General features: G+C 40.1%; 1 protein-coding gene across 1 annotated transcript; it reads left to right on the top strand.

Annotated features, from left to right (window-relative positions):
• Window positions 1–236: 236 nt before the first annotated feature.
• Window positions 237–19,921, top strand: enc3 (ectodermal-neural cortex 3). Its single transcript, XM_057841969.1, has 4 exons — window positions 237–478; window positions 4,895–5,930; window positions 6,017–6,792; window positions 18,762–19,921. Exons 2-3 carry the CDS (start codon window positions 4,908–4,910, stop codon window positions 6,761–6,763), a joined length of 1,770 nt encoding a protein of 589 aa, XP_057697952.1. The 5' UTR covers window positions 237–478; window positions 4,895–4,907; the 3' UTR covers window positions 6,764–6,792; window positions 18,762–19,921.
• The last annotated feature ends 1,443 nt before the right edge of the window (window positions 19,922–21,364 follow it).

The following is a 21,364-nucleotide window of genomic DNA, read 5'->3' as shown; positions in this document are numbered from 1 at the left end:
TTTATCATTATTATTATTATACCAAAAATAATCATTTAGTCATTTGCCAATCAATGGTTTTATGATGATCAGCATGTGTACCTAATGAAGTGACCTTATCTGGGCTGTGAGGAGTGGGACAAAGAATATAAAAGGCATCCTGGTCCAAGAATGTGATTGGACAAGAGGAGAAAACGGAGAGGAGGCAAGGGGAGGAGTCAGCAAACACTACAGAATGCTGCCGTGCTCTCCTCTACTTCAGTTACTCACTGCTGTCTGTAGTGGGTCTGAACTAGCATTGGAACTCCTTCTCTCCTAAATTACTTCGGGTTCGTGACAAATGGCCGACAAGTCCTGCGAATGTTTAGCTCATAGAATAATCTTAAACTGGGAAAGTTGGTTCTCTTAAATTGTGAAAAATAAAACGAAAAACTTGTGAGTGAACTCCTCGAAAGCCGATAGAAAGAATCCGGAGACACGTCGCTGGGATTCGGCAAAGGTAAGTTTGCGTCCACGAACCCACGGCGTTTTACTTGACTTCCCAGCATGCGAGACGAGTTTTGTCGATTTCCCCATGCCACACACACGCATACTCGAACTTAGAGTAATTTCACTTTTTTTTGTGAGTGTGAGGGGGGTTGGAACCCAATTGGATTTCACGCCGAGTCCGTCCACGCGAAACCCACACAGTCCACTGAGATTCAAAAGACGACTTAATGTGATCCGGCGTTGAACAATAGATAGAATGGAGCCGAGTGGAGCTCAGCGCCTTGCAGTTTATTATTGATTTTTGGCTTTCTGGCTGATTTGTAACTACAATGGGTAGAAATTGCTTTAAAATTGTCAAATTGGGACAGTTTTTGAAGGCTGCTTCCAACTGCTTGCATAAGAATGTCACTCTTAACTTACTTGAAGTGTGTTCAGCTATCTTGTCAGTGGGCTGATACTGTTGAAGGTTGTTTTGTAGCCTCGACGTTTGACTTGCATACTTGTAGTACTCTTTATCAATTTATGCGGTAAAGTACTGAAATTCACAAGACCACCAACTAAAGAGACCTAAAATAACAACATATAAACCAAATATCTCACATCAATTTTTCTGTGATTCTGTGTAACAATGACTATTAATTACACTTTTATAGAACCTCTATTACACAAATTACATAGTGTTTAAAGAAAAAAAAACTATCAGTGTTTAACAAAATATTATATGCCTACAATGCCTTTGGGTTTGAATCAAGTTCTCCCCATGCTTTTGTTGCTTTTCTACAAGTACTTTGACTTCCTCCCACATTCCCAAAACATGGAAGTTATTCTCATCATTGGAGACTCACAATGAGTCATAGGTGTGAATGTGAGCATGTCTGTATGTGTAATGCACACTCAAGATTGTACGCATCCGGTCTCTCACTCCAAATCAGCTGGGACAGGCTCCAGCTCACCCGTGACCCTAATGAGCACAATTAAGCTGTAAATATTGCGTATTGCCTGAACAGAAAAAGTTATATTCGTAATTGAACATTGCGGAGTACTCTGGAGACAGGATTAGCACAACTCATTCGCCTTGGGCAGAAGGGTCTGAAGCTCGGTTTCAGCAGTCCTGTGTGGTGATACCAGAGCGAAACTTAAACTTAGAGTCGTTTAGAAGCAGGTATTTTTAAAGGTTTTGTCAACTGCAGTTGATCAAACTAATTTCTGTTTGATATTTTTCATTTAGTTAAGAGGTCCTGGGTTTAAGTATTGTCTTGCATTGGTTTTCAGAAAGTACTCTAGCTTCCTCTCTCATTCTAAAACATTACGTTTATATTAATTGAAGACTCTAATATGTCAATAAACAGGGTTTCCCCTAGGATTTTTTAAGCTATGGTGTTGGTGAGGGGCTTTATCGAAGTCGGACAGCCTCACATGTGGGGCCAAATAAAAAATAAATAAATAAAATGATGAGATTAAATTCACTACGAGAGGGAAAATAAAGTTTTATTACGTTGGGGTAATGTAGCTGTAAACCGCTACGCACTTTATTTACATGTACCTTAGCTGGGAGCTATGACGATGCATTAGCATAAATTATTCTATGGATAATAACTTGATGTAGATGAGGCAAGAGAAAAAAAGTCTAACTATTACTACGAGAATGAATGTCAAATTAATAGTATGAGAATAAAAATCATATTATTACGTAGGGATAATGTAGCCAAATAAGCAGCTACGTACTTCATGTAGCGCGTTGCCACCTCTGTTAAAATCAACAATATTGAAAGCAGTGCCCACCCACGGACACGCTCTGCCCACCCAGAGAAAACTGGATGTAGTACTAACGGCAGTCTGGGCACCGTGTATTCATACACCGCCCATTCATACAGTACTGATGTGTTCTAAGTTTTAACCTTTGCGTTGTTACCTCCTCTTTCACCTTAAAAAAAAAAAAAATAATAATGTTGGTTTTGTTCCTAGGGGACGCCACACACATTTACGCATATTTTGATTTTTTTTTTTTTTTTTACATTTTTTTCAAAGTTTTCACCAGTGTTCACCTGGCTGTTGAGTTTGGTGAGTTTTGAAGCATTCTGAGAGGGTCAAAGTAGGGCTCAAAGCATCGGCGGGACAAAGAATGACTACTAGGGGGCGCTACATTAATGTATTTGGAATTTTTCTTTACACGGTGTCAAAGATTGCACCTGTCTTGACCTTGGCCTGCCGATTTTGGTGCATTTTGAAGCATTTTAAGGGGGTCAAATTGAGCTCAAAGGGGCTTGGGAACAGAGAATAACTATAATAATAATAATAATAATAATAATAATAAAACCGAGGAACCACAATAGGTTCCTTTAGGCAACAGTTATCTCAAGGAGAAAACAAAACATGTTTTAAGGTGCAGTCGCCCTACGCTGAATTTCCACCTACTTAAGCATGGTAGCTTTTTTTTTTTTTTTGACCCCCCCCAGGTAAGACTAAAGCCCACCCACACCTGGCATCCTGGTAACACCACTGATTTATACTAATGGTTCGTCGTAGCGCTCAGCTACGGTACATGTACATAAAATGCGTAGCTGATTACAGCTACATTACCCCAACTTAATAATAATACGACTGTTTTTCCTCGTAGCAATATTACGACTTACATCTCTTCTCTTTTTCTTTATTTCGCTCCAATATGCACTACACTATCACAACACTAACAGTCCTTCTGCTAACGGACCCCCGTCCATTGACAACTTAAATCTTTTCTAAATACTTCAAAATTCTCATCTGAAATTACTACCAGTGATATTAGCAACGAACAAATGCTGAGCTAGGACGCAGCGATTCGGGTAAAACACGGCAAAAAGAACCTAAACATCATTTCAATGTCAATATTAAGGTCTTTTTCACAGGATTAAACAAAAATTACATTCATTAACTTGAAATACTTTTTTGTGGATTTTCCACGCCGACATTGTCAGACTCATGCTTGCAACAGGAGAACCGATGTGATTTTCAAAATAAAGTGTGTAAAGGAACAATTTGTATTTGACATGCTATTTCAGACGACATCTGGCAAATAGTGTGTAAATAATGAGCTATAGATATTCATTTAGATGTATTGTTAAATTATACAAATTATAAATTAAAATGTATCTTGAAAAAAAAAACATTTGCAAGGCGTGGCAGCGTGCCACAATCTTTTATATGTAGGGGAAACCCTGATAAGTGTGAATGTTTATTGGTCTTGTCTCTATGCCCTGCAAATGATTGGAGTTCACTCTCGGGTGTCTCCTGCCTCCAAATCAAAATGTCCTGCTTGATTGATGTGATTGATAAATTACTTGGATTTGGGTGTAAATAGTTAAATTGGGTTTGAAATTTTTGCTTAGAATTGGAAAATATTTGAGAGTAATGGGTCTGCATCAAGGAACTTCTTGGTGATATTTGATGTAAACAAAATTGGGGAAACCTCACTGCTTGGCACTACATTTTTAGACAGATGTACATTATCGTTATTGGCCTGTCACACTGGCATGACATCAGATGTCCTAATGTAGTTTGGTACCTTTCAGAAGGTAAAAATGAAACTTGCGGTTCAGAAACCTAATGTACACAAATTGTATCAAGGGACAGAAATTGACTATGATTGTACTATTATCCTAACAAACACTATTATTATTGTACTTTTAGAGGCAGAATACCATGTCCCTGGGATGTGTGCCTGTAATATACTGCGTTAGTGTCCTTCAATCTTTAACATCTTGGAAACGAGCCTGTCTAGCAAGGCTATTTGGGTCCTGGAAACGTCGCTAACATTTACCTAGGGGTATAATAATGAGTCCAATTATTGGAGACTGCACTGTTAAGGGAGAGAAATTGACTGTCGTCTATTTCTGACAGGTTTTAAAACACTGCCTGCAGTTGGAGAGCCAGCAGGGTAATTCATTAGCTGTCACAGTGGCTGGCATTGAGTCACAGCTTTGTAATGTTTATAGGGGTGGAAAAATGAGATATAAGGAGGCACACCGGTGTCATTAGTAACATGGGTGTGTGTAAAGGCCAGTTGTTTGGACATTCTTACGAGTTTATTGATATTTTTGTGGGAGTGCTCTGTGCCGGCTTTTCTTTTACCTCCCTAAAGTCTAAAGTTCATTTCCGTAGCAACACATCAAGCAGTTTTTTCCAACTGCCTAACATCCTGCTGTTGGCATGTACCGTTTTTGTTTAATCATCAAGTGGAAGTCAAATGGTAATGATGAATTTTTCTCATCTGATGATATTGACTAGTGAGGGGAAATTATGATACATGTGTTCGTATGTCTGTTTTTACATACAACTATTCAATGTAAGGAACTAAGTGCGTATAAATGTAATGTTATGCCAAATGTGTTCATAAAGTAGTCTCTTCTCAGCTAATATTTTAAATTTCTTCCTTTTTGTTCCTCTCCAGCTTTAAATTCAAAATGTCTGTCAGTAGCCACGAAAACCGAAAGTCTCGCTCCAGCTCCGGCTCCATGAACATTCAACTGTTCCACAAGACGTCGCATGCCGACAGCCTTCTGACCCAGCTCAACCTGCTTCGCAAGCGTAAAGTCTTCACAGACGTTGTCTTGAAAGCCGGTAACCGAGCCTTTCCCTGCCATCGGGCCGTCCTGGCCTCCTGTAGTCGATACTTTGAGGCTATGTTCAGTGGCGGACTGAGGGAGAGCCGTGACGCTGAAGTCAACTTCCATGATTCTCTCCATCCGGAGGTGCTGGAGCTGCTTCTTGATTATGCCTACTCAGCACGAATCATCATCAATGAGGAAAATGCGGAGTCCCTACTAGAGGCTGGTGATATGCTTCAGTTCCATGACATCAGAGATGCAGCTTCAGAGTTTCTAGAAAAGAACCTTCACCAGTCCAACTGTCTCGGAATGATGCTGCTGTCAGACGCCCATCAGTGCCAGAGACTGTACGAGTTGTCTTGGCGTATGTGTTTGGCAAACTTCGCTACCCTCTACAAAACCGAAGACTTCCTGAACCTTCCCAGAGACAAAGTGCGCGAGCTGATCCTCAGTGAGGAGCTGGAGGTAGAGGACGAGAGCCTGGTTTACGAAGCTGTAATCGACTGGGTCAAGGCAGATATGGAGCAGAGGCACAGTGAGCTGCCAGAACTGCTGCGCTGTGTACGTCTCGCGCTTCTACCAGAGACATACCTGCTCAACAACGTGGCTTCAGAGGAGCTGGTCATGTGTCACAAGGTGGGCCGTGAGATCGTCGAAGATGCTGTGCGTTGTAAGATGAGGATCCTCCAAAATGATGGCATCGTGACGGGATTCTGTGCACGGCCCAGAAAAGTCAGCCAGGCTTTGCTTCTGCTTGGTGGACAAACTTTTATGTGTGACAAAGTCTATGTGATTGACAACAAGACCAAAGAGATCACCCCAAAAACTGACATTCCTAGCCCCAGAAAGGAATGTAGTGCCTGTGCCATCGGTTGTAAGGTAAGCACATTGTAAGGTGCATCCGAGCACTAGAGAGCTTAAAAAAGAGTAGCAGTTATAAGATATATCTGGTCCTTGTGCTGCAGGTTTATGTCACTGGAGGGCGTGGTTCTGAGAATGGGGCCTCCAAAGATGTCTGGACCTACGACACTTTGCATGATGAGTGGTCCAAAGCGGCGCCCATGTTAGTTGCCAGATTTGGACATGGATCAGCAGAACTGGACCACATACTCTACGTTGTGGGAGGGCACACTTCGCTTGCAGGATCCTTTCCAGCCTCGCCGTCCGTCTCACTCAAACAGGTGGAGCAATATGACCCGCAGACCAACAAATGGACGCTGGTTGCACCTCTCAGAGAAGGCGTGAGCAACGCTGCTGTTGTCGGTGCTAAAAACAAGCTGTTCGCCTTTGGAGGAACCAGCGTTAACAGAGACAAATATCCCAAGGTTCAGTGCTTTGACCCATGTCAGAACCGGTGGTCCGTTCCAGCAGCGTGTCCTCAGCTTTGGCGCTACACAGCGGCAGCGGTAGTGGGAAACCACGTCGTAGTGATCGGGGGTGACACAGAATTCTCGGCCAGCTCTGCATACCGTTTCAACAGCGAGACGTACCAGTGGTCAAAGTTCGGCGATGTGACAGCCAAACGGATCAGTTGTCATGCGGTGGCATCAGGCAACAGACTTTATGTGGTCGGTGGGTACTTTGGGGCTCAAAGGTGTAAGACCCTAGACTGCTATGATCCATCGTCAGACTCTTGGGACAGCGTGACCAGCGTTCCTTACTCACTCATTCCCACGGCCTTCGTCAGTACATGGAAGTACCTGTCAGCTTAGACACGCATGGATGCGTTGAGCTTCCTAAGGTGAGTATAGTCTCTACAACACCTCACATGGTCTCAGGTGAATGTCATTTTGAGCCGGACGAGGCCGGTTTACAAGCTCGCACTGTTGCCAGGGTTGCTACTGGTTACAGTTACATATTATCTAGCCGCTGTGGTGACCGCGTGTTGGATAAACACGCTGGTCTACAGAGCTGGAGGAATGTCAGCGGCGTTGCTAATTACAGAGCGGAGCGCCGCAATACAGGACGTCTGTCATTGGATCAGGCCCGTACTTGTACTGCCAGGTAGATAAATGGGACGGCACAACCAGTCAGGAGGCAGAACACGGAATTCTGCAGGTTACGAGGGTTGAATGTTGCGGACTTTGGCGCAGGCAAAATGTGTAACATTGTAGGGACGTTTTTCTAATTTTTAGTAGTAACTTCAATTCATCCCCTTAAAGTATTTGGGGTTTCTGCTAGTCATTGAAATCATCCAGTGAAGTCATAATTGTAATTCAAGCATTGTGCAACTCACTATAGTCGTGTAAAACTGCAGCGTTTTTTCATTTTTGGCTCGGGCTTTTGTCTTTATTGTTCATTTAAGGTGAAAGTAAACTCCAGACTGGGTTTTATTATGATGATGACTGTCATATTGGAACATACAGTATATTGTATTATTTTCCTCTCAGACGTAAGCCCATATTTTTTTCCCTTCCTTTTTTTAAAAACATTTTCCAAACTTAAAGGCTCTTTAGTGAATAAAGAAGCTTTGATGCTTTTTCAGTGTATAGAATGTAAATAGCAATTCTCTCTATGTAGCGTCTTTCCTATAGCCATGTTATTTTCACTTTGACAGATCGTTTTCGGGGAGCTGACAAAAACCGCATTTTGAGTAAACAACAGTGTAACTTCCATATGGGTGTGTGCAATGCCAAGACGGTGACGTATAGCTGAAAGCCAGGAAGGGCGTCTGCTGTGATGTTAGCTGGGGTAGAGGGTGGGGGCGAGGCATAGCATGCCTGCTGCTGAGGACCACTGTCTCTGTGGCACGCATTATGGTTTTTGGGGGCACGGAAGGAGACACACAGGCTGGCTCAGGAAAGATCAAGGCACCGCATCCCTCTGCAGTTACCGTGGTGACCGCCCCACAGCCTTTAGGTTTAATTACACTTGGGGGGGTTTAGATTTGTGTGCCACTTATTGAAAAAGGAGAATTCTAATCGTAACGTATGTGTTTGACTGTCTCTTTGTATCTTTGCCTGGCACATTCATGCACAGGATTTGCAAGTGTAGCGCAAGTAAAACCAGAAGAAGCAGAGCTATATTTTGACTACTTTAGAGGCAGAGACTAATGCCTGCCTAAAAATACTTAGCTCCAGAGGCTGTCAACTTTTAGCTGGGGTCATAGAGAAAGAATAATTGTGTGTCTGTAGCTCGTGCATGTGTTTCATTTAATGTTTATGGCAAGGTTGAAAACCTCCACTCAGCTGTTTTAAGTACTGTATTTGTGCTTTCATGCAGTTGTGAAACTTTTGCTGAGCAACAATTTGATGCTCCTCTCTCCCTCATTCTCAACACACAAATACACAGGGAGGCACATTGCGGACATTGCCTGTCCTCTAAATAAAGTCAGCCAACCTTACTCAAATTTGGGAGGAATGAAGGTGTGGCTTACATTCCTAGTAGGAAAGATGTGTGAGTGTTGCGTGCATTAGATGACAAGCGTTTCATTCCCATTTATTTGGAACCCCATATTGAACAAATTGCTATGGCAAGACCAATTCTGCTTATATATTGCCAATTATATGTAATCAAGTTTCACTAAATGCAACAATTTTGTATTGTTTTGTTTTTCCTTAAACGCTTTACCTACAAATATTGTGTGATGGCCATCTATACAGTATATTTTCTGTCACGTTTATCATTAGTGTCTTGGGTTAACCGACTTTTGGTAAAAGTCAGGGTACTGACTCTGAGCACATGTATACAAGTGCCCAGAAAGAGTAAGGTGAAGTTAGTCTAACTTTTGATAATGGATCTTTGCTATGTAACAACAAGCAAAAAGTATTGCCAAGGCACAATGAGGATCTCCTACTTCCTGAGGCGCACAGTTGGAAAAATGAATTACAAATTTTAACTACAGGCAGTCCACACACAGCAATTAATAACTGAAAAAAAAAAACAACTGACATGCTTGGCTGCCTTGGTGCCTGACTAAGCACACATTTGAAAACTAGTTTCAGGGTGAAAGTCTTTGCAAGCAACACTCTCTAAATGCTAAAACTGGCCATGTGAAAAAACAAAGGGAATTCTGAAGAGCTCAGTGAGTGCATGACTCACAACAAAAACAACCATGGTGGACCATGTTGTTACCTCCTTAACAGTCTATTTACTTCAGGATTGATATGTTGGAGTCCCATCGCTAACTTGTGTTTTCCTTGTACAATCCTCAACTCATTGGCTACCTTTCATGGCAATAAAACGTCCAATCAATGTGAACTAGAAGGTTAAATTGACTGTACATATATTATTGTTAAAGGCAGCAAATTAGTAAATATGTGGTCAGTTTTTGCTATTATATTGCAAGCTGGCAGGATACAAGGTCCCCCTTAAACGAGTGACGTAAAACAACCTCACAAATTACTGTTATCTATGCTTTGACCTTTAGTCCCCCCCTCATTGCTCCCTACTCATCACCCCTCGTCTCATCAAAATCACAAACATAAGCAGTAAGCACTACTTTGACGGCTCCAACTGAAGCTGTGTGATGGACTACACCTGGCGAGGGCAAGGGTCGCGTGGGTGGGGGTTTGTTGGCGAGCTCGCGGCGTCCCAGGACAGCTGCCGTAAAACGGAAAGGTCACAGTGGGATCATGGAGGAGGAGTTCGAGGCCCCCCGTTCACTCAATACTAATGTTTTATTAATGCCTTGCTGTGAGGGCCACCAGGAGCCCAAAGCCAATGAGGCTTTTATAATTGCATCTGCGCACAACTTCCCCCTCCTCCTTTCACACACGCAGTTAGTCGCACATACACACACTCTTGGCGTCCAGTCCCTTGAGTAATCAATCTGTAGATTTGCATAATTCTAATGGACTTTTTATTGGGCCTTTTTCAGTGCTGTAAGTAAGAGAAAGGGAGAGTGGAGAAGATGCTTCAAATGGCTGAATAATCACCCACGCTAATTTGATTAGGCCCTCAAAAAGCAACGTACCATCATATAGTTCCAGAGCCCTCTTCAGGGGAGCCAGCTGGCATGAGGCAAAGTGTGTCTGTGCCTGGTAATTAATCTTGAATTGCGTCATATTTGCGCCGCTGAAGTGGCACCGAAGTGGCAAGTATTGAGTTACAGGGGCCCTCTTTGTTCCACCCTTTTACCTTAAGGATGCCTCATTATCTGCTGCAGCTGCACCAAGACACAGGGCCTGCCGTGCTTTTACAGCACTTACAATGCAAACGCCATGTAAATGCCTGTGATTCATTTGAAGGTCAATACAGTGGAATGCTAGGTGGTCATTAGTAAACATGGCACGACACCTTGTTAAAGAAAAAAAAACCTGGGGAAATAAACACATACAGTGAGAACATGCAAACTTTAAACAGGAAGCTCTTCACTCTCAATTGACGGGACACGGGGCTCGGGACCGATCCGTAGGGGGTCTATTTTCAAAAACTTAAAATTCAAATATTTTCAAAACCAAAGCCGCTAGCGATCTAAAACCAAAACAAGCACCCCCCTTAGGCATATATGAGTCTCCATGAGCAGTGACATTCAAAGTTGCTCCCTAATAAAATCCTGAGTAATTATTTCTCCATACAAGTATGACAAAACTTAAAATGATTGCACACTAATCACCAAATGCAGAGCTAATCACCTATGTTTTCAGAATCAATAGCTATATTAACACAAGTTTTTGCCCAAAATAGCTACTTTTTTTTATTTAGTGCAAGTTCAGCAACTAATAAATCACTCCGTTTTCACATCAGAAACTTGAGGAAAGCATGCAGAATCATCTTAATTTTACTCAACAAAATCGCAAGTTATTTAGGTTGAATTCCGCTATTGTGTAGAGATACAAAATCAAACATGCCGGCGTCACCAAAACAAAGAGTTTTTTAAGTTGAAAATTCTTATAAATAAATGCTTAAATCGCGAAATTTCAATAGATATGAACGTAAAACAGTGTAGATTCTTGGTTAAAAGCAAAAAATAGGCAGTTATCGTTCATTTTACGTAAATATTTTAAGCAAAAGTTACGGTATTGTGTAATCCAACATGGTGGCCGTCGTGAAACAAAGAGCTTTTTAAGTTGAAAATTCTTGTAAATAAATACTTGAATCACGGAATTTCGACAGATATGAACGTAAAACGGTCTAGATTCTTGGTTAAAAGCGAAAAACAGGCAGTTATCGTTCATTTTACGTAAATATTTCAAGCAAAAGTTACAGTATTGTGTAATCCAACATGGCGGCCGTTACGAAACAAAGAGCTTTTTAAGTTGAAAATTCTTGTAAATAAATGCTTAAACCATGGAATTTCTATAGATATGAATGTAAAACACTCTAGACTCTTGGTTAAAAGCAATAAAACGGGCAGTAATCATTCATTTTACGTAAATATTTCAAGCTAAAGTTAGGGTAATTTTTTCCCATTCATTTCATTGTATTCACAACGTTGTGCATGCATGGTGCGAAAAATATAATTATTACCTTGAGTCCTCGACCAAATCACTCTTGAGATACTCCTGCTTACTTGTATGCAGTAAAACATTCGTCCAATTTCCACTTAAATCTGGCCTTAGAACGCAGCGTGTGTTTGAGTTTATCACAGTGAAGGGAAGGCGTGGCACAATGTCTGTGGGAACTGTCTTGTCAACTGATGGTGGAGTCTATGCTCTAGCAAAAATTCGAAACCATACTCTCTCGGTTATTAGTGCGAACCACTACACATGTAATCCTTTAAAGAGGAAGTGTATTAGTATTTTTGATCATGAAAAAAAATTGTAATCCATAAAAGACTATCCTGGGTCATGTAGGCCACAATATAAACATTTGATAGGCAAGTGTGGCCTAGATGTCCTAACGTGATGTCCACATATGTAAATGGACACCAGGTCTCGATTATTAGTATTTTTTGTTATTATTGTATTTATTATGTATGAATAAATAAAATGGTAAATTATTGAAATAGTTTGACTATTGCCTCCAATAACACAAACGTTGATTTAGCCGCCACCCACCAAATGTGACACGAAAACGAAATTTGTTCATAGATAAGCTGCACTTGACTATAAGCCGCAGCTCTCCGCACTGTATTATGGGATATATCCACCAAAAGATATTACGCGTTAACACTTTATTAGACAGCGGCATCATACGACTGTCAGAAGACCAAATGAACCACCATGAAGCTTTGAACGAATTGGCTGCAAAGCTTCATTGCTTCAAGAAGCTTCATTTGGGGGAGGCGGTCAACCGCTTCTGCCACCTGCTGTATACACTGTTTTCCAACATGCCTCCTAGCATGCATTGCAGAGCTACTGATGTAAATAAAATTTAAATTCATGCTTCTTGGCAATTATTTCTTCAGTTATTGTTCCAGTTGTTTCATTAATTGCTAGTTATGGTATTTAGTAACACTTTATTTGAGAGTGGTTTCATACAACTATCATTAGACAATCATAATTATGACATGACGCTGTCATGAGCATTAATGAATGCTTAAAATAGATGTCATTTAGTGTTATCTGGCAAATCATCTCACTTTTGATTGGATGTAAAAGATCCGAGCTGGACATGAATGGAATTAGTAACATAATTTGCCGGATGACACGTAATGACATCTATCATAAGAATTCAGTAATGCCATTGATCGCGTCATGCAGAGGTTGCGCTAGACTTTTTTGTTGTCTGTCATTTTGACTGACAGGGTCATAAAAATCCGGTCATAATCTATTTTTACCCGTCACTTAAATTTTTTAAATGATGATAATGACATTGTGGTGACCCTTTGTTTGGCATAATTCACCTTCCGTACTTGTGTGTCCATTTGGCCGAGCGCGTTACCGGCTACGACACAGTCACGTGACAGAGACACTTAAGAGCCGCGCGCGTTCCAGCTTGAATAGAGAGTTCACGGAGAGCAGCAGAGCTACAGCGGCTGGACACAGCAATTCGAGCTAACAAGACTCTTAACATTGCATACCGCTTCAACATATTCAATAGTATTTCGTTTTCATTCATTTTAAATTAATATTCTGTCCGAACAAGCTTAACAGAGAATCCACACCGTGCCATCACGCAGATGAATATGTAAGTTTTTCTCCGCAGTGACAAAAACAGCTGACTGTGGCCCCAGTAGGTAGGCTACATATGGATCAATGAAATTAACAGTTCACCTGCTGTGGCCTGAACGGAGTCTTACACCTTCCTCCTGGTGCGCATGGACTTGAATTTCGTGCCCGCTTGTGCAGTCCCTGTTTTTTCACCTCTTTTATCAACACCATCGTCGTTTTGGGGCTTTTTGAAGAAACTTCGGACACTCAGTTTCCTTGACATTTTTCAGAGTAAGGCCAACGACATCATGCATCAAGAGAGATAATAGCTAATTAATATGCTCACTCACCACCCTGTGGTCTGCGGTGTGAGTTGCAACCTGTCAAAATGACAGATGGACTTCAGTTTTTTCCGTCAACGTTTTAAAAAATCGGTCAACAAAGGAAAATATTCGGTTAACGCGACCCCTGGTGTCATGTCATAATTATGACAGTCATATGACACCGCTGTCAAATAAAGTGTTACTAAATACCATAACAAATTATTAATGAAACAACTGGAACAGTTACTGAAGAATTAGCACAGAACATGAATTTTGATTGTTATTTACGTCTGTAGCGCTGTAATGCATGCTAGGGGGCATGTGTTGCCTTTTAACCCAAATAAATCAACAAATAACCCGAACTGGACTATAAGCGGCAGGATTCAAAATGAAGGAAAAAAGTAGAAGCTTATAACTAAAGTATATTGTTTTAATTTCACTGTCACTAACTTGTTGCCTGCCTTTGACAACGATAGTCATCCAAGTCATTTGAACTTAGAGGACTGGCTGTGAATGCTCGTCTTTCATTTTTTGGAGAGACTAGCGGCCTCTCCCAGTCAAAATAAATTGGACATCTAGTGCCGTCAATTGCAGCCAAAGAGTTAAATGGGTGCCCCATAAAGGGTTAAAACAACTTCATAATGACAAAATGTTACATGCAGTGATGCAATAAAATACATTCTTAAGGGTTGTTTAAATGCACGTGGATTTGCAGTTCCACAAACAGTTCAACAAGTTTCCGCAGGCAATGTTTTTTTGTCTGGATTAGGCTTGAACTACTTCCAATAATAAGCCTAAGAAGTTAGATAATGCTTTTAATTCTAATTAGCTTACCATTTAGCAGGGTTCACCTCAGCGTGTACTCTGGGAGATCAGGAGGGTCGTTCAGAGGATCATAGACACATGAGGTTTACATCACTGGTGTGTCTTTGGTGTTTACTTTTTGTTCTTAGGCCAGAAGAGAGGCAGTCATAACGTAGGTAAGCAGTACACAAAGTGATGGCTCTACTTAATAAAAAGTCAGGTTATTAAGCTGTCACTCGATAAAGCATTTCGAAGTGAAAACAGACTTGTCACCCTCTCCACATTGTTAGGCCAGAAAAATTACAGGCAGCTCGGTAGTGAAAGTTGAGTATAAAAGAGCCTTGGCTCTTATTAAAAAGTAATGATGGTCGTCACTCAGTAAAGTACTAAGGAGTGAGAAGCAGCTTTGTCATCATCTCCACTTCAAAAAGATTAAATGTGCAGTAGAAGCACTCGAAAGAAGCAGGCATTAACCTGCACACAAGGGTTGTGCAATTTTCAAGATAGATATTTTAAGGTTTCTTTATTACACTGGGATATTTACCACTTTTTACTTCTATTTTCTACATTCAACATAGGAATAGTATCTATTTAGTAGGGCGATCCCATAATTGTGGCTGGTTGCCAAGCAACCGAACAGGAAGTGGCCAGGTGCCTTTTTCTCTTTTGTTTGGAAGTAGGTCACGGCTTTGCAATTGGGGTTTGTCACCTTTGCCAAAAGCTGTGGCTTGACTTTTCCTGAGGCGGTGGCAGGAAAAAAGGATGTTTGAACAACAGTAGCTTTAATTTCATGAATAAGTGCAGGCCTCGATCAGTCGTTTTGTCATTCAAATAAACCAAGCGTGGTTAAACAGGTCGAGATGAGAGAGAGCGAGTGCTCATCCGCTGACAAACGATGATAATTAGGGGTAAACATGGCGTTCCTCCCTCCAAATATCCAGTGGAACATTCCATCATAACTGCAGGGCACTGAACTATCTGCGGTGGCAGCTGGAGATCAGAGATGCCAAATATTTAACGAGAGTTGTGAAAATGGTGCTCAACTGCTGCGGGAATGTCAAGACAGATCCAAGACGGCCTTCATGTTGAAGCAGATGCTTTGCACAGAAGATCATAAATGCTTCTAGGGTTTTCAGATCAACATTTTTTCACTTGTTTACAATCCGTGGGAATTTGGGTACTTCCAAAAATGCTTTTATTTCCATCTTAGTTTTGTAAATGATTGGAGTATGTGAAGTCTCCATGAGCAGCGACAATTCAAAGTCGTTCTCTAATAAAATCCCGATTATTTTTTATACCAGTATAACAAAACTTAAAATGGCTATAAAATTCTCAAATTTTACGCTAGGTACACAAAAATCACCAAATGCAGAGATAATCACCTATATTTTTAGGATCAGTAGCAATATTTAATTTAGCATATAGGTTTTTGCCCAAAATAGCAACTTCAACTTTTTTCAACAGTTTTCAACAGCTAATAAATCACTTATTTTTCACACCAGAAAGCATGCAGAATCATCTTAATTTTACTCAACAAAACCAAAATTTTCCATTTTTCTATATACAATCACAACTTATTTAGGTTGAATTCCGATGTTACTATTGCATCAGCAGGTCTCCGCCCTCGTTGTGTTTAGATTGAAATGTTACATAAAATAAAACACGTAAAAGGCGACTTTTTTTGTGTATGGATGCAGAAATGTCTAAATTACTACTTTTTGCCAAAAAACGGGCAGTGAACCGAAAATGACTTGATCATTTGAATGTAAAGTTACGCTATTGTGTAGGGATAGAAAATCCAACGTGGCGGCCGTCACAAAACAAAGAGCTTTTTAAAATGAAATTCTTGTTAATAAATGTGTACATCCCGGAATTTCTATAGATATGAACATAAAAGATTATTGGTTAAAGGCAAAAAAACAGGCAGTTATCATTCATTTTACGTAAACATTTCAGGCTACAGTTACGCAAATTTTTTCCCATTCATTTTTTTTCCACAGCGTTTTGAAATGCGTGCATCCTCGACCAAATCACTCTTGAGACACTCCTGCCTGCTTGTATGCCGTAAAACGTCCTTTTTCCACCTAAATCCGGCGTTTGAACGCAACGTGTGTTTGAGTTTATCATGATGAAAGCCACCTCAACACTCTGTCACAATGTCTGTAGAAGCTGTCAAGTCAACTGATGGTGAAGTCTGTGGTTGACAATATCCATGCCGCTCAGACAAGGAGAAACATACTCCAGGCCGCTGCCCATATCACATTTATAGTATAGTGCTGCACCGATTAATCGATTAACTCGAGTAATTCGATTAGTAAAAAAGCTTCGAATCAAATTTTGATGCTTTGAGGATTTGATTCATTAGAGTGGCATTTTAGTGTTTGTTTTGAAGTGTCTGCATTTAGTTTTATTAATTTTTGTGGATACACTGCCCTTTTATTGGCAAAAGTCAATGTGACATAACTCTTCTAACAAGGCTGAATCCAGTTCCCTGTTAAGACCAACATCAAGTTGTAGGTTTTTGTTTAAGCTGACATGGTTGTTTATGCATTCGTAATTTAGTTTAGAGGTATATTTAGCAGTTTTTTGTGGAAATATGTGTTGGAACAATTTGTTAAAAGCATTGTAAAAATCTATATATACAGTGGGGCAAATAAGTATTTAGTCAACCACTAATTGTGTAAGTTCTCCCACTTGAAAATATTAGAGAGGCCTGTAATTGTCAACATGGGTAAACCTCAACCATAAGAGATAGAATATGGGAAAAAAAACAGAAAATCACATTGTTTGATTTTTAAAGACTTTATTTGCAAATCATGTTGGAAAATAAGTATTTGGTAAATACCAAAAGTTCATCTTAATACTTTGTCATGTACCCTTTGTGGGCAATAACGGAGGCCAAACGTTTTCTGTAACTCTTCACAAGCTTTTCACACCCCCATGCTTCACAGTGGGTATGGTGTTCTTCGGATGCAATTCAGTTTTCTTTCTCCTCCAAACACGAGAACCTGTGTTTCTACCAAAAAGTTCTATTTTGGTTTCATCTGACCATAACGCATTCTCCCAGTCCTCTTCTGGATCATCCAAATGATCTCTAGCGAACCGCAGACATGCCTGGACATGTACTTTCTTCAGCAGGGGGACACGTCTTGCAGTGCAGGATTTGAGTCCCTGGCGGCACATTGTGTTACTGATAGTAGCCTTTGTTACTGTGGTCCCAGCTCTCTGTAGGTCCTTCACTAGGTCCCCCCGTGTTGTTCTGGGATTTTTGCTCACCGTTCTTGTTATCATTTTGTCGTCATGGGGTGAGATCTTGCATGGAGCCCCAGATCGAGGGAGATTATCAGTGGTCTTGTATGTCTTCCATTTTCTAATAATTGCTCCCACAGTTGATTTCTTTACAACAAGTGTTTTACCTATTGCAGATTCAGTCTTCCCAGCCTGGTGCAGGTGTACAATTTTGTCTCTGGTGTCCTTCGACAGGTCTTGGCCGTAGTGGAGTTTGGAGTGTGACTTACTGAGTTTGTGGACAGGTATTTTTTATACCGATAATGAGTTAAAACAGGTGCCATTAATACAGGTAACGAGTAGAGCCTTGTTAGACCTCGTTAGAAGATGTTAGACCTCTTTGACAGCCAGTTTGTAGGTGACCAAATACTTTTCCACTCTAATTTGGAAATAAGTTATTCAAAAATCAAACAATGTGATTTTCTGTTTTTTTTTTTCCCACATTCTGTCCTTCATCGTTGAGGTTCACCCATGTTGACAATTACAGGCCTCTCTAATCTTTTCAAGTAGGAGAACTTGCACAATTGGTGGTTGACTAAATACTTATTTGCCCCACTGTATAAATTATAGCATTTAAGCTAGCGGACATTTGCTGTGCAAGTTAGCCAATTGCTCTTTTGTTTTACCTCGATCCTCATCATATAATTTTTTTTTAAAACCGTTTGAGGCTAAGATATTTTAATATATTTTTGAACTTATTGCTCTTGTGAAATTGCAATTCTGCATAGTTTGGAAAAAAAACTCTGGAATGTTATTTTGTTTTTGCATTTAATGCTCTTTTGAAAGTGCAATCTTAGCAAGTATTTGTTTTATATCTCCTAAAATCTATTCTGCAAGGCATTAAATGTTCCTAATCCGATTACTCGACTTAACTAATTGATAGATGATTCAATTACTGAAATAATCGATAGCTGCAGTCCTAATTTAGTACCGTTATTTTTAAATATTGTGTTTCACAAGAGCATTAATAAATATTTTACTGTTCTTTGGGCTGCAAGAACAATGAATAAGCAACATTCACAAGTCGGGTTTAAAATATATTCTGCACTCTGGTAGTCTACACTGAGGCACCAGTGTGTTGAGCTATTTACACAGAAGGGTAGTGTATTTATTAGCTATCTGCACGACCGGCTTAATCTTACATTCCAGAGGGGAAGCGGGTCGGTGGCGCCGCTAGCGCTACGCCTCGTGAGGCCGTGCTAAGCTGTATAAAATGTCTCTTTGACAAGCTGACGGGAGACCCGGAGGCCTCCGTGCATTCTTGTGTGGTCGTCACCGGACCGGAACATTAATCTCCTTCTTTCACCTTCTCTCCACAGCAACGAGGATGAAGGGCCCGTGTGTTCCCCACCGGCGTTCCCTGTATCGTCAACATTGGACTGGCTGGATTCCTGGAAAGTGAAGACTGAAAGAGCGTCTTCATCGCTTCTTTCCACCGGATGTGTTTACCCAGAAACGTCTTGTGTAACTTTCCCATGTCGCCCCTAAGCCGGCGCGGTTGCCGTGCGCTGTTTGTAACACGCTGAGCAGAAAGCGCCATAACTTAACGCCTACTTCGGAATGAACATTTTGACTGAAGTCCTGTAACATTTTAGACAAAAGGGAGTTCTTCCTTCCTCCTTCTCGTCACACTGGGCTTTCACTCAGGTGTAACGAATCGAACTGCTGACTGATTGACTCCATTTACCATTTGAGTTGACAGATGTGTAGAAACAGGGAAGACGTGTGCTGAAAGTGTCTGATTTTGTGCACCGTACAACTCTTTCTGTCTCTATTTTGAGACGTTGGACTTGGGCTTCCCTCAATTTTGGCCAACATAAATTTGGATCTTCCTCTGAAGTGAAAATACAAGCTGGCCAGGCCCGTTACAGCTGAAGAAGTTACTTATTTTTGTGTGTGTCTCAGGGTTATGTATATATATATTTTTTTTACTGCATGAAGAGGGATTAACTGTATTCACGCTGGAATGATGACTTCTTTATTCTCTGTCTATTGTAAAAATGCTCTTCTTTGTGTGAATGTACACATTTCTTGACAAAGGTTCTTTTTTTTCTTTTTTTTTTTAAACAGATCTGCAGTGTTTTTCAACTGAAATTTCAAAAGTGTGTTTCATATAATGGCAGTAAGATTAGAGAAACGGGCACTGCCAAAACCTGACTTGGAAAACTTTTGTTTAGTTCATTTAACAATGTGTCCCAATTTATTTATAGCTACTGTAACTTTTTTTTTCCATTTTCCATTTGAGCATCTTAAATAGATTGAATAGTATGTATATTTTCTTAATTGATCATTTGTTTTTAATTTGCACAGTTTGTACGAGCTCTCTTCGTGGTCTTAACTTCATTACATCTTTGTCTTAACCCGCTTTGGGTCGTGTGAACGCTTTTTGAATCGAGCTAACTTAATTTGATCAGACATCCTGATAGACAGTCTGTTACTTCCCTTCCTCTTAATTTCAATAAAGAGATACTCTGTTAAACCCAGCATCCTTGTTATGTGTCATCGTGGAATGCTTCAGTTTAAGCGGCACATACATCTTTGAATCACGCAAATAAAGTAACATTAAACCATGATCCCCATGCATTGTATGGACAACTAGTTTTTATCATTTTGCCCATATATATCACATCGCAGTGAATGTTACATAAACTAAACAACATGTTAATATAAAACATTTTAAGCAGATTAGAAATCAATTTTAAAGGACTAACAGGTTTGTAGTAGTCACATAATTGCCAACTGAACCATATAGTTCAAGTACGCCACTCTGGATTTGGTTATAAAAGCCATGTTTTCGTAAAACGCCTTAAATTCCACCCATGAAATGCAAGGACACATTTTATTTACATGTATTTCAGTTGCTAAAACAAAACAACTCCTTGTCCTAGTACATCTGCAGAATGTTTTGAGAAGGTTCATTAAATTGAATTGAGATTTGACTGCCATTAAATCAGTGGCAAATCATGCATTATAGAAATTGGCCTTCACTAAGCCATCCTGACTCCTTGTATTTTTATGTGGAGTTGCCACTGCGAAAGCTATTCAAATGGTAAATTTGGCATGCACTTCGATGCCCTTCCTGACACAACCACCAAGCGGGAATCGACGCCGGGCCACCACAAACAATAATAATAATAATAATAATAAATTTTATTTATAACGCTCTTTACATTTGAAAACAGATCTCAGCGTGCACTAGGGCACTCAGAGTCGGACCATTAAACTAGAGTGACCATATTTTGATTTTCAAAAAACAGGACACTCGGCTCGGCCTCGAGATACTTAAATTTTACGTGAAATTCACTCAAAGAAGCCTTATCATTTTAATATATTTAAACTGTGCCTCCTCCGTCAGGATAGAAAAATTCAATTTTGACATTAAAAAAAAAAAATAATAATAATAATAGCGATATAACCAAAGACACAAAATTCGCAGAGGTTTCCTAACAGGCTTTGTTATTTCTAAAATAATAACGCAAAAAAACCACTGGAATTAAAAAAAAAAAAAAAATCTTACTGTACAAATAAATAATCTGAAACAATATTCTAAATATTACCTCTTCTATAGAAAATCCAATTTTAACAAAAAGCTAATTTCTCTTTCCAGTTAAATAATGTAAATTAAACCATAGCCTCAAGACTACCACTATAATTGTCGCTGACAAATTGTTATTCCCACTCAATCATTATCCTCATTCAGTGTTGCAGATTACACGCAAACAATAACCGAAATAAACAAACAATTCAACCAGCATGTTTCCAAACGCAGCACTTCAAAACTACATATCCCATAATGCCTAGTGCAGCTTACCTCACTGACAGCTAGCACTGGTAGCTGAGGCCAAAATCAATCATTTCTATAAAAGTTAACAATCATCGGAGAGTAACGATGCGACACCAAATGGGATTTTACAGATCACAC

The sequence above is a fragment of the Corythoichthys intestinalis genome, chromosome 7 (genome assembly GCF_030265065.1).
Source record: "Corythoichthys intestinalis isolate RoL2023-P3 chromosome 7, ASM3026506v1, whole genome shotgun sequence".
Lineage (NCBI taxonomy): Eukaryota > Metazoa > Chordata > Actinopteri > Syngnathiformes > Syngnathidae > Corythoichthys > Corythoichthys intestinalis.
This window is presented reverse-complemented; position numbering and strand designations above follow the sequence as displayed.